This window comes from Pimephales promelas, chromosome 21 (genome assembly GCF_988280905.1).
Source record: "Pimephales promelas chromosome 21, fPimPro1.hap1.1, whole genome shotgun sequence".
In the NCBI taxonomy this organism is placed as follows: Eukaryota; Metazoa; Chordata; class Actinopteri; order Cypriniformes; family Leuciscidae; genus Pimephales; species Pimephales promelas.
This window is the reverse complement of record NC_142789.1, coordinates 6,117,993-6,130,071: the sequence shown is the minus strand read 5'-3', so window position 1 is coordinate 6,130,071 and position 12,079 is coordinate 6,117,993. Positions and strand designations below refer to the sequence as shown.

Genomic DNA, 12,079 nt, shown 5'->3' with positions numbered 1-12,079 from the left:
AAAATAATAAATGATTACATTTTTTATTAAATAATTAACAAACAATAAATTAATTAATAGAATAATTACTAGAAAAACGCAATGATGAAATGTAATTGAAACAAATTATTTTACACATAATTATATATATATTTACATTTATACAAGGACGTTGAGGATTTGAAAGGACAGATCCTGCGCATGTCCAGTAGAGGGCGCCACAGCCGTGGTTTTGTGATGACACGTGATGACGTGAGGGACGAATGGCGGAAGTGACGCTAGAGGCGCGTAAAGTTTAAATTTGCTCCAGTTGACGACGAGGGACGTGAGCCTCAACTTGGTTAGTACAATATTTTGGTATTAGTTATAGATTCTGAATAATGTCGGACCGACAGGGCGAAAAAGAGGGTAATATAATGCTGTGTCTTTAAGTTGTTTATAATGTGTCTGATCGTGATTGTTCGTGACAGGATCTGTCGACGCTTCTGCTGTAAACATCGCCCGACTGACCGGATAAATGTGATTTATTGATGTATTTTCTTCTTTTGCAGCAGCAGGAATGAATGAAAACACTTTCCCGGTGTATAAGGTGGATGTAATTGTGCAATTCTACCGAACCGAAGTTCTTACTGGACAAGAGGCCAAACACTTCACCAAGAATGACATCACTCCCAACCCAAAGGTGAACATAACGTTAACTTGCATGCGTAAATTACATAGGAATAATAGATAACATTGTAACAACGTCACCTTAAATCCGATGTAAATCAGCTGTTTTCTATGTGAATATATAGTAAAGTGTAATTTATTCCTGCGATTTTAAAGCCGAGTTTTCAGCATCATTACTTCAGTCTTCAGTGTCATGTGTGATCCTTCACTCTAATCTAATATGATGATCAAGAAACATATGATTATTATCGGTGTTGAAAACAGATGGAAATTGAGAAATGTTTTTATTTTTCAGGATTCTTTGATGAATAGAAAGTTCAAAAGAACAGCATTTAGTTTGAATATAATCTTTTGTAACATTATAAATGTCACTTTTGAACAATTTAATCCATCCTTAATGAATAGAAGTAATTTGTGTAGTTAGAAAACATCATTAAACACTAGGATGTTTTTTTTTTTTTATCACCTGATTACTATTAAATAAACAAGACCATACTGAGGGATCTCTCCAAACTGGTCATGATCATGACATCAAAAGACAGAAATGAGAATTTATGTTTTACATAAAAGATAATCAAATCTTTCTTAGAGCCATTGAGATTGTTGGATTATTTTCATGATAATTAGAGATGAGTGTTCCTATAAAATTCTTATCATCAGACTTTTTAATTGTTTTTAATTATATATAAATTCTCTAAGTAAAAATCTTGTTTTATTTTTATTTAATTAAGTCTAATCTCACCACGACTGCATTTAATTTGATTAAAAAACAAAACAAAAAAAACAGTAATTGTTCAATATTATGACAATTTAAAATAACTGTTGTCTATTTTAATGTTTTGTAGTGTAATTTATTCAAAGTTTGATCAAAGCTAAGTTTTCAGTCTTCAGTGTAACATGATCCTTCAGAAATCACTCTTAATATGATGATCTGATGCTCAAGAAACATTTATGATATCAATGTTGAAAACAGTGACTTTTTTTTTGTGAAAACTGTCAAACATTTAGTTTTTCAGGATTCTTTGAATAGAAAGTTCTAAATAACAATATTTATTTGATGTAGATAATTCGTAACATTTATAAATGTCTTTATTGTCACTTTTGATCAATTTATTGCATCCGACCTTGATTAATGAATGTATTAATTTCTTTCAAGAGAAAATGACTTGACCATCAGTGCACTTGATGAGGAAAAGTTATTATTACCTGGTAATGCGTTACTGGCAAAAATTAAAGTCCCCCTGTAGTCCATCATTGTATCCCCTAAAACTCGTCTAAAATTACACATTTAAACGGTTTTTTTTTTTTCATGCCTTAAAATATCTTGAATATAACTCGACACCCTTGCCTCATTTAGTATGCACGGCTCTATGAATATGCAAATGAGCCCCGCCTTCACTCACCCAGCTCAGAGATCCACTGGTTGATCTGATTGGTTACAAGGTAGTTTGTGACGTCAGAAACGCCAGCGATTTCAAAATGTGTTTTTGATACACTCTTTGGTTCACTGTAGTTTTAAAGAGAAAATAATCAGCTATGCTGTCGACTAATGAACTTGCACATGGTTTGTCTTAAAGCTTATTAAAAACACCACATAGACACATAATCAACATTAATCTTTTTGTTTTCCAGGCCGAATCCATTCAGAGACTCTACATGAGGGTTTTGCATCTGCTGTTTCGGTTTAGACCCGAGTGCCACTACACGGTACGTGTGGGGTTTGCATGCGCTATCAGATCTTAGAGTCTCGATGTTTCATGAATGATGCTCCTGTCTCCCGCAGGTGCCGCTGTCTGAGAACGTGCAGTTCCCGATGCTGTACGAGTGGGTGTCTCCGGTCATGAGTGTCTACATGCGCATGTGAGTGAGAGGACAGTGTGTTACTCGGTGTCTCCTCTGAACGATGTCATGTTTACTTCACTAATCAACGTTTCTTTCAGGTGCCAGTTCTTGCCGCTGTGTCAAGTATATGATTTTTCCCTGAATGACTTGCTCAACCCCAGTAAGTGTCTTCTCTTCTCTCTCAAGGCTCAACTGTGAGAATTACTTCTGCTGGTTTTAATTTTTTTTTTTGCCCTAACAACGTTTTCATTGTCCGTCCCGCAAAAGAAAGAGGATGTAGGGACAGAGTGCATGGTTATTTTTAACAATGTTCTGGATTGAGGAAGAGTTGCTTTCTGTGTAAATAACAGTTATACAACTTTTTTCTTTTATAAACACACATGATATCAGTGTTATTGTAGTCAACTAAAACAATTCAAAACTATGTAAATTGAAATAAGCGTGGAAGAAAATATTTTCTTTTTTTTAATTTGTATATTTTTTTTTAAAAAAAATCTATTTTTTCTATTCTTTATTTTAAAAAAAATATTTTTTAATATTATATTTGAAAAACATTTAAGTGAAAATTAGAAATGTTTCCTCGGAAAAAAACAGAAATAAGTAGTAAGTGGCTGTACGATTATGACAATCATAATTGTCGATTATTTCCTTAATTATATGACAAATTTATATTCTGCTGCAAAGCATCTCTACAGAAGACCATGTTATTCAGCACTGGAGTGAAAATGGTTCTGTCCAATACAGTTTCATGTTTTCATTGCAGTTTAAAGTAATTAGTGTAGAGCTGATATGAAAGGTCCTGCTGAGCTGATTGTGTTTCTCCCCATTTCTGGCAGAGTTGAAGCGAACGATCACTATTCTGAGCGCGATCCAGAACTTCCTGCAGTTCCGGAAGCAGAGGCTGGAGCTGACGGCCGCACACCAGCAGAGCTTCGTAAGTCGACGTTTCTCTGCAACGTTTATAAGGAATGTCGTATTTTTGTTGTCCACAAATTCCTAATTAATTCAGCTGGAAATGCTTAACGTGATTCAATCATCTTAAAAAACTGTAGTCGTAGTTGTGCTAAACCTCTTGCTTTATATCAAGTTGAGGATCTACAGTGATGAACATTAATAGTTGACTGCTAATCCCTCTTTGAAGCACGTCATCTCACACTGGCTATGTTTACATGCTACCAACTTAAGTTTGATTTTTGAAACAAATAAATAAGCAATGTAGGTGAATGGTTATTATATTATAAACTCTATATATTCATGCAGTGTGCTCATATATATCCCGATTTGAAGCTTTTCAACACATCACATGTTCAGCGTTCATGTAAACGCTACGCTCTGATTCATCAATAACAGAAGTTGTGGAAGTAAGCGCAGCCCGTGTGACTGACTGTGTTGTCGTGTGTGTGTGTCGAACAGCGTTGTGAAATGGACAGACTCCAGGCGTACACACGAGAAATCATGGAAGCTGAGAAGAAGATCGAGAAGCTGACGTAAGTGCAGTGTTTTCTTTAAACGTCTATTACTAAAGCTGCTTCTTTCTGAGCGCATCAATCCTCCCTTCACAGAACCATTCCCCCGGAGCAGCAAGCGGAGGCTAAAGAGCTAGCGTCTGCCCTGGCGGAGCTCACCGCTAATACGCAGAGGGAATACCAGGATGTGGTGAGCCCTCAATGATTGCAGTTAATGAAATATTACCTAAGGGCGTTTACACACAAGGCTCGTTTGGAGGGTTAATGCTGGGCGGGAGCACCAAACATCCATATTACGGGATTCACGGTATATGACCGTATTCAAGCATGACTGGGTGTTAACCACATTTTCTACTGATTGATAGAGTAAATTCTGCAGTAATACTCAGTATATACCCTTCAATACCAATGCCCTCTCGAGACTTGTATACGCTTGCGTCAGTATACACACACAAAGGGAGTATAAAAACAGTCGAGCTGCACGATTAATCGATCTCCGAGTCAAACACCCACACGATCTTAAATCTTTCTCTGACTTAGAGGGAGCAGTCATCTCTTCATATGTGCATAAATATATACTGTATAGTGTATGTCAGTGTTGTGCAAGTTACTTCGAAACTGTAATACATTATGTATTACTTGTTACTGTTATTTAAAAGTAATTCATTACCTTACAATATTACTGTCCCAGAATTGTAATGCGTTACATTACTCATGTATTACTTTTGAGTTACTTTGGGCTTGAGTTACTTTTAACTTTTGGGCTGTAACGATATGCAATATAAAACCGAAATCGCGATTCGCCTCACGACTCAGATCCACGAACCTACAGAATCGCGACACACCTCTTCCAACTCCAGCGTTATTCTCCTTACCGTCCAGATCCAATGCTGCCTTATCTTTAAATTAGGCTATTAGTATTATTTGAAGTTAACATTATAAAATACGTAGACCTACACCACAAAACTAGTTGAGGATAAATTATTTAAAATTGAAGTCCAGCATTATGGACATGACATTTGCAGTCAAAACTTGAAATAAAAATTCTCAGAAAATACATGCATTGAAACGTATATAGGCTACTTCCTTAAAGGACTCCAGACATTAGACAAATATCAGTCTATGTTTTATTTTTAATATTAGGGAAAAGACACACATTCATGTGTGACAAAAAAAATAGGAGGCAAAATATATTTTTTGTAATTCTGTTAATTACACTGCGCAAATCGGATGAGGAAGGGTTGGCTCTCCAGTCTCCATAGAACTTAAAATATTCATTTTATTTTAGTTTTCGTGTTCGCATTTATGAGGAAAAAACAATGTTACAGACGCGACCGCTCTGAACTGGCACTAAAAGACTGCTTTAAAACTTTCACATAGTCTGTTGCCCTTTTTAAGAAGTAAAAGCAGACAATACACTGTAATACAACTGTAATTCAAGCCTCACTAAACATGTAACGAGTAAAATATTACTGAAAATTGATTAGTAATGCCTTACACTACTGCATTACAGCAAAAAGTAATATGTTACTGTAATGTATTACTTTTGTAATGCGTTACTCCCAACACTGGTGTATGTATACATCAATGTGTGTGTATATGAGAAATGGCTTTACTTTCAGTCATTTCAACCACACAGTTTGATATTTCTGTGTTACAAATTATTCCAATGATAACAGAAGTACTGAGATAAAAGTTATAGTTCACTGATGCCTGCGGTAGCAACCAAAACAGAGTAAATCGCCTTAAGAAAGTTGCTGTAAATAACGAGTGTATATATCGATTGCATCTGATGCGTCAACACATTCATAGAGACGACAGCCCGTCATTTTTTTTTGTGTTCAGAATTTACAAAATATAATGAAAGAGTAAATGACTGCCTTTTTTCAAACCGCGTTCTTGTCTTTTGAGTCACAGCCTGTAATTTGTGTTTATACTCGGACTATCTTACAGCGGTCGGGTCGCTAAATGTTTATTTTCCTTCAGAAAAAATAATGATTTTTGCAAAAATTGTTAATTGTTGTATTTGTTGACATTAGTCTGTTAAACTAATTTGACATGTATAAGAAATGAACACCAAAAGGATTGTGCTTTTTTTCGCTTACTACTATGTTTTTATTTTGTTTTATTTTTGTTTTATTACTGTTTTTAATAATCTTATTTGAACCGCAATCGTTTGGCGGAACCGGAACCGATTCCCAAACCTATCCACCAACATGATGCACTGTTGATGGTGAACATGATGGTTGTCACGGGACCTAGTGTTTGTTATGCCTTTTTTTTCTTGTCAAGTTGATTTTAAATGTTCTCTTTTTAGACTGCAATGAATGAAATGGTTGCGCAGTGCAAGACTGAAATTGCAGAGATCTCACAGAAACTGGTATGTATCGGATGCGTTTCTCATTTAATTTACCACACTTTTAATTTGGATGTGGGTTAAAGCCAGCATGTAATGGAAGTAGAGACTGATCTTTTCTTCTGTAATATGATGTATATCAGAGTAGAATAGATTGAGAAAGGAAAAAAAGTGCTGGTAATTGATTTTAATCCATCAGGTGTGGTCAGATGGAGGCAGATCTTTATGCAACTTGGTTGATTGTTTTGTACGTGTGTTCCTGTAGAGTGACTGTGTTAATTAGAGATGTGAATCTACACTTGTCTCACAATCCAGACTCAAAGGAAAGTGGATGTGGCGACATTAAAGGATGAGATCTCCAAGTTCAAGTCTCAGATCGTGGAGTCGCCCGAAGAGCTGAAAAGCGAGATGGAGAGGATGAAGGAGAACGTGAAGAGCATTAAGATGTCTAAAGTATGTGACTTGTCCTTGACAAGTTTCAAGTAACAACAGGTCTTATTTAACTGCCTAGAAGATCAACAGGGCTATGTTCTGTCACTGATTACGTTTTTTTTGTGTGTGTGTGACAGGAGCTGGCCGATGAGAGGCTGGTGGAGCTACAGATGCGGGTCCAGTGTGCTGGTCAGGTGGAGGCAGAACTACAGGTCCTGCTCAAACAACTGCAGGACTTACAGATTAGCATGTGCAAGACCAACCAGCAAAAAGAGGAGGTAAAGATCACACACGCGTCATACGTTTGCAAGTTCTGACTTTTCAGAAAGCAAAAATTGTTCAGTTTGATCACACTTAAAATAGTCCAAAAGTACATTTCTTTAAAAGTACACACTAAACATCAAATTGAAGATGTCATTGGCATCAAGTAGAGCTGCACAATTCTGAATAGCTAGCTAAACAAAATGTCATTTACTAAAGGTTCTGGCAATGTTAATAGCTGCATTCTGTTTAAGTGAACGTAGACAGTTGAGGAAATGCATGTGACGGTGTAATGGGCCTGTGCATCAGGTCTCAAAGTGGCAGCAGCCTAATAAACCTGCTGACAAATTATGAGATATTAGAAATATCTATATGGCAGTTTTCCCACATCAGGGTGTCCGCGGGGTTTTAAAAAGTGATAAATCAAAATTGTCAAATTTAAGGCCATTAAAAGTGTGAGAGGTATTATTTTTTTCAGACTATCAGGTGTCCTATTTTGTGTTTGCGTTAGTCCGTATAAATATGGGCTTTAGCTGATCTGGGCACAATCAAAGATCTTTCATCTCTGTCTATGTTTGATGCTGACGTCATATTCAGTGGCTGGACGATATGACGATATATAGAGGCTATATAACCCTGATATAAGTGATCACCCGGATTTAGACCTACCTATATTGTATTTATATAAAGCATTCACAGGCAAATTTGCTTTAGCCTATGTAGATCTATATATTGCTTTTATTTCCCTTTTATTGAAATCAGGCAAACATAAATGTCAGGCGACATGATTGCTGGCTGCATGTCAATATCCATGGATCACTGGATCTTTAGTAAGTTGTTAGGAGTCCAACTATATTGAGTCCAACATTTAGTTTAAATTGATCAAATTGTTAGTTTGTCACATTTTCGTTTAATAGTTTCCCCTATTAAATCCAGTCACGCAGCAGATCTTTTGCCACTCAGTCAGGTTGAGGGGGGTTGTACCGGCGGGAAAGTGATGTCAATGCTTTCCCTCTATTGTTTGGTGTGTAAAAAAACATCAATGTCAACTGGATGGGAGCTAATGCACTTTGGTCACAAATGCAATCCACTAAACACAAACATGTTACAAAATCTGTGTAATAGAAAGGTCGCTGGTTAACACTTGCAATTTAAGTGTCATGATGGTTTTAAAAAAAATTCTGAAGGTAGTAAATTTAACTTAAGGATTACTGTATATACCCTGCACATGGTATCAGTGGCAAAATGGTGCCCAGTGAAAATGCTGAGTGGTTGGTAAGTTTAGTAAACCACTGGCCACAGTGACTGGTGAGCAAAACTTATGAATACAGTTGTTGTTTAATGATGGCATTTCTTGAGTTGTTTTTTCACCTTTTAAATGCTCGTTCCTGTACAGCTTCAGAGATTAGCAGCCATGAATGAAGCCTTACAGAAAGAGCTGAAGAGCCTGAGTAGTGAAGAGGCCCAGCTGAAGAGAGCGTTTGCCATGAAGCTCGACAAGCAGTCGAAACATCAGATCCGGCGCCAGAAGAAAAAAGAGGTCAAAGATCAGCAGGTCAAAAATATTTATGGGTAAGTAAAACAACATCTATAACACAAGATTTTACTTTTTTAAAGGATCCCTTTGTATGACTGCATTTGATAATACACTTCCTGTGTTTAAAGGGATGGTTCACCCAAAAATGTCAACTCTGTCAGTAATTATTACTCTCATGTTGTTCCAACCCTGTAAGACTTTCTGTCATCTTTGGAACACAAATAAATAGGGCTGGGTACCGAGTATGGTACTTTTTAGGTACCGACCGAATTGCCTCGGTACTACCGAGTATCGAAACATGTCTTGTTTTTTGGTACCTAAGTGGTTAATCTCGTCAACGTCAGTGAAACAATAAGCATGCTGCGTAATTGGCTGTGGCGGAAAACATTAGTTTACGCAGCTGCTCAGAGACGTAGCTCGTCGCACGTGAGTGTGTGCGTGCGTGTAAAGCCGCTTTCCGACCGGAGGGACTTTTGCAGTTCCTAGAACCTAACGTTCCTATAACCCTTTTTTTTAGTTCCTCAGACCATAGTTCAAACAATTCCAATTCGGACACATTTTGTCCAATTCCAGTATTGCTAAAGCCTACTGAGAAATGTTCTAACCACGATATAGAATAGTATCTTTAAAATCAAAAAGACTGTTTAAATATGAATCGGCTGTCTGGGTGGGTTAATGAACAAACGCACAGATGCGCACTGACACTGTTACAGGCGAAATATAAAAGACAATGGGTGCTTCTCCGTGTAATGTTTGTGAACTGACCCTCATTGTCATCATCATGGATCCCTCTGATCTACAGCATCAGTTCTCGACCTGCGACTCGTCACCAACGCAAACGCATGTTTAAAAAAAATCAAATCTAGTTTTACAATTTATTTTACATATTTTTACATATTTTATTTTTGTTTTTAAATTCAATTGAAGTGGACAAATGCTTGAACTAAAATATAATCATATAATTACATAAAAATACATCAATTGTATATGGTTATATAGAGAATTTTGATGATTATATAATATTTAGGCATGCCCAACCCTATGTATTGACAAGTGCACACTTTGGCAGAATTCCAGTAGTATCAGTAGCCATTATTTTTGTAAGTTTATAAATCAAAATGGACAAATTTGTTATTTGTCAATCTCAAGGTAAGTTCGGTTTCTCAGTTTATGACCCCTTTAAAGTGTCCTGATGGCATGTTCTCGTGACATGAGTGCATCGTCACGCTCCTCCTACAGATTCTTCTGATGGAGAAACACTCCTCTAATTTTCTCATTTATTTCTTTCAGGCAATATGACAAAATCCACCAGAAACGAGAGGAGTTTGTCAAGAAAATGGAAGAAAGCAACCGTGAAACTAAACGGTTCAAGGAAAAGATGCAGGAACTTAGAGAAAAGTGCAGCCAGCATACCCAGAAAGCCCAGGTGCGTTCATCAGTACTTCTGGACTCCGTCTAATGTGGTTCACAACTGCATATCTGACTGTTTGGGGGAACATCCTGTGTTTGTTCTTGATGGTTTACTCACCCTGAAGTCATCCTGGGTGTATATGACTTTCTTCTTTCAGATGAACAGTAAGTTGTCCTGGCCTTGAGAAAAAAATAAAAAATTCTGGCTCTTCTGAGCTTTTATAATAGCAGTGAATGGCTGTTTCTGTTTTTAAGTCCATACACTTATGATGGATGCAATTTTATGATGGACATATGCACTTTCATGATGCATAGATGCACTTTTGTGGACTTAAAACAGAAACAGCCTTTCACTGTCATTATAAAGCTTGGAAGAGCCAGGACATTTTTAGTAACTCAGATTATGTTCGTCTGAAAGAAGAATGTCGTGTGAAATGTGAAAGCGTCTACTAAATGATTAAATGTAGATGTCACATACACCTCGGATGACATGAGAGTGAGTAAAGCATGGGCTAATTTTCAGTTTGGGGTGAGGTATTCTCTAAGGCCGTGTTCAGCGTGTGGTAACGCCTGCTTCTCCTCCGCAGGAGATCTACGAGCGTCTCCTCACCACGCTGGAGCAGTACAACAAGCGCATTGAGGGCATCGTGGTGGACACCAATGCTGACACCCTAAAAATGAAAGCGCATTTCTAGAATCCTCTTACAGTAACTTCAAGTTCCTGCATTTGTTGAAAGTCTGTCTTGTTTCATTGTAAATGTATATATTTTTGTTTAATTTTCCCCCTCATTTTAGTGAAGTACAGCTATAATAGAATTGAATCTAAATGTGAGGTGGCAATAAGTGACTTCAGGAGATCGGTGTCCATCTTGAATAAAGCGTTTATTGGGTCTTGCTTTTTCAAACGAAACGTTGAATGACATAAATTTAATTTCTAAATTTAATTTTTTGGCGTAAACCATTTGAATTCATTATAGAATTTCATCTGTTATACTAAGATAGTCATTTTTGTCCAAACGCATTTAAGTTAATCATTTTCTATGACAATAGGGGCAAAATAACCCCCTTATTACTGCATTCACACTATATTAATATACTATTTCATTCAAAGTGAAAAGGAACAGCTACTTGACAGTAGATTTCATTACATGCAATAAAATAAATAAATACAACACACCACTCTTCTTAGAGAAATTGATTTATTAGCGATGTACATATTAGAAAAATGTGGAAAAGTACCATATGGAACAACATAAGAACACAAACATTAAAAATAAGTTACATTTAAAAACTTATATATAATAGTTTAATGTTGTTTAATATTTATTATATATTTCCATACGTGTTCTAGTGAACATGTGTTATACCACACAAGTGTTATTTTCTCATATTCTGTAACCACTGCTCCTTAGTGAGGGTGAAATAATTTACCTTTGTTCTGGCTATGGCCAGTTTCTTGTGTACGAAATTGGCCACACTTTCTGCACATATTTGCCTTAACAGTGCGATTGTACGACTGGTTTGTTGCGGTGGCATTGTTATTTGCAGGTGGATCAGAGGAAATTGCTCTGGGTTAATGGTGGAAAATGGGGCTGGGCGGGGCGACCAGGAGCCAATGGGTGCGGTGCTGTCAGCCTGGGATAAATTGTCCTTAGCTGGTGAACGTGGCTGAATGCTCAGGGTGTAAGGCTGATGGCTCAAATGAAGATGGTGTGGCAGTCAGATACTGATAAACTTTGTCTTTACCTGTCCAGCTGTGTCTGGTAGTTGTGCAACTGGTGGCTATATTTTTGAGACACAGCAGGCTGGAGGCAGAGCATCTAATGCAACAGGACTGAGACCTCCTGATCCTTTAAACATTCATTGTGCCACATTGTAAGTATCCTTGGTTTACCTCAACTAGCTGAAGGGTTGTTTCGCTTATAACCGCTCCATTGCTCAGTATTAGCTGCCGAATTCTTCTGTAATCGCGAAGAATGAGATCCCATCTAGACAGAGATTGTTTCCTCTGTTTTTTGGGGGGGCTTTGGTGGAAGCTACAAAACCTTATGAAAATCATTTCAACAAGGTGACAACAATTAGGCCACTGTGCTGGAGAGCCACTACATCCCAAAACAAGAACGTGAA

At 37.1% G+C, this 12,079-nt stretch overlaps 1 protein-coding gene across 4 annotated transcripts; it reads left to right on the top strand.

Moving 5' to 3' along the window:
- Nucleotides 1–196: 196 nt before the first annotated feature.
- Nucleotides 197–11,125, top strand: nuf2 (UF2 component of NDC80 kinetochore complex). 4 transcript variants are annotated; one of them, XM_039648837.2, is made up of 14 exons: nucleotides 197–319; nucleotides 531–661; nucleotides 2,281–2,355; nucleotides 2,432–2,508; nucleotides 2,589–2,650; nucleotides 3,327–3,424; nucleotides 3,904–3,977; nucleotides 4,053–4,146; nucleotides 6,274–6,336; nucleotides 6,628–6,765; nucleotides 6,882–7,022; nucleotides 8,402–8,577; nucleotides 9,833–9,968; nucleotides 10,540–11,125. In XM_039648837.2, exons 2-14 carry the CDS (start codon nucleotides 539–541, stop codon nucleotides 10,645–10,647), a joined length of 1,365 nt encoding a protein of 454 aa, XP_039504771.2. In that variant the 5' UTR covers nucleotides 197–319; nucleotides 531–538; the 3' UTR covers nucleotides 10,648–11,125. The 4 variants fall into 4 exon arrangements, with proteins under 4 accessions (XP_039504771.2, XP_039504768.2, XP_039504772.2 ...); XM_039648834.2 differs by having other exon boundaries at nucleotides 284–387; XM_039648838.2 differs by having other exon boundaries at nucleotides 296–319; nucleotides 534–661.
- The last annotated feature ends 954 nt before the right edge of the window (nucleotides 11,126–12,079 follow it).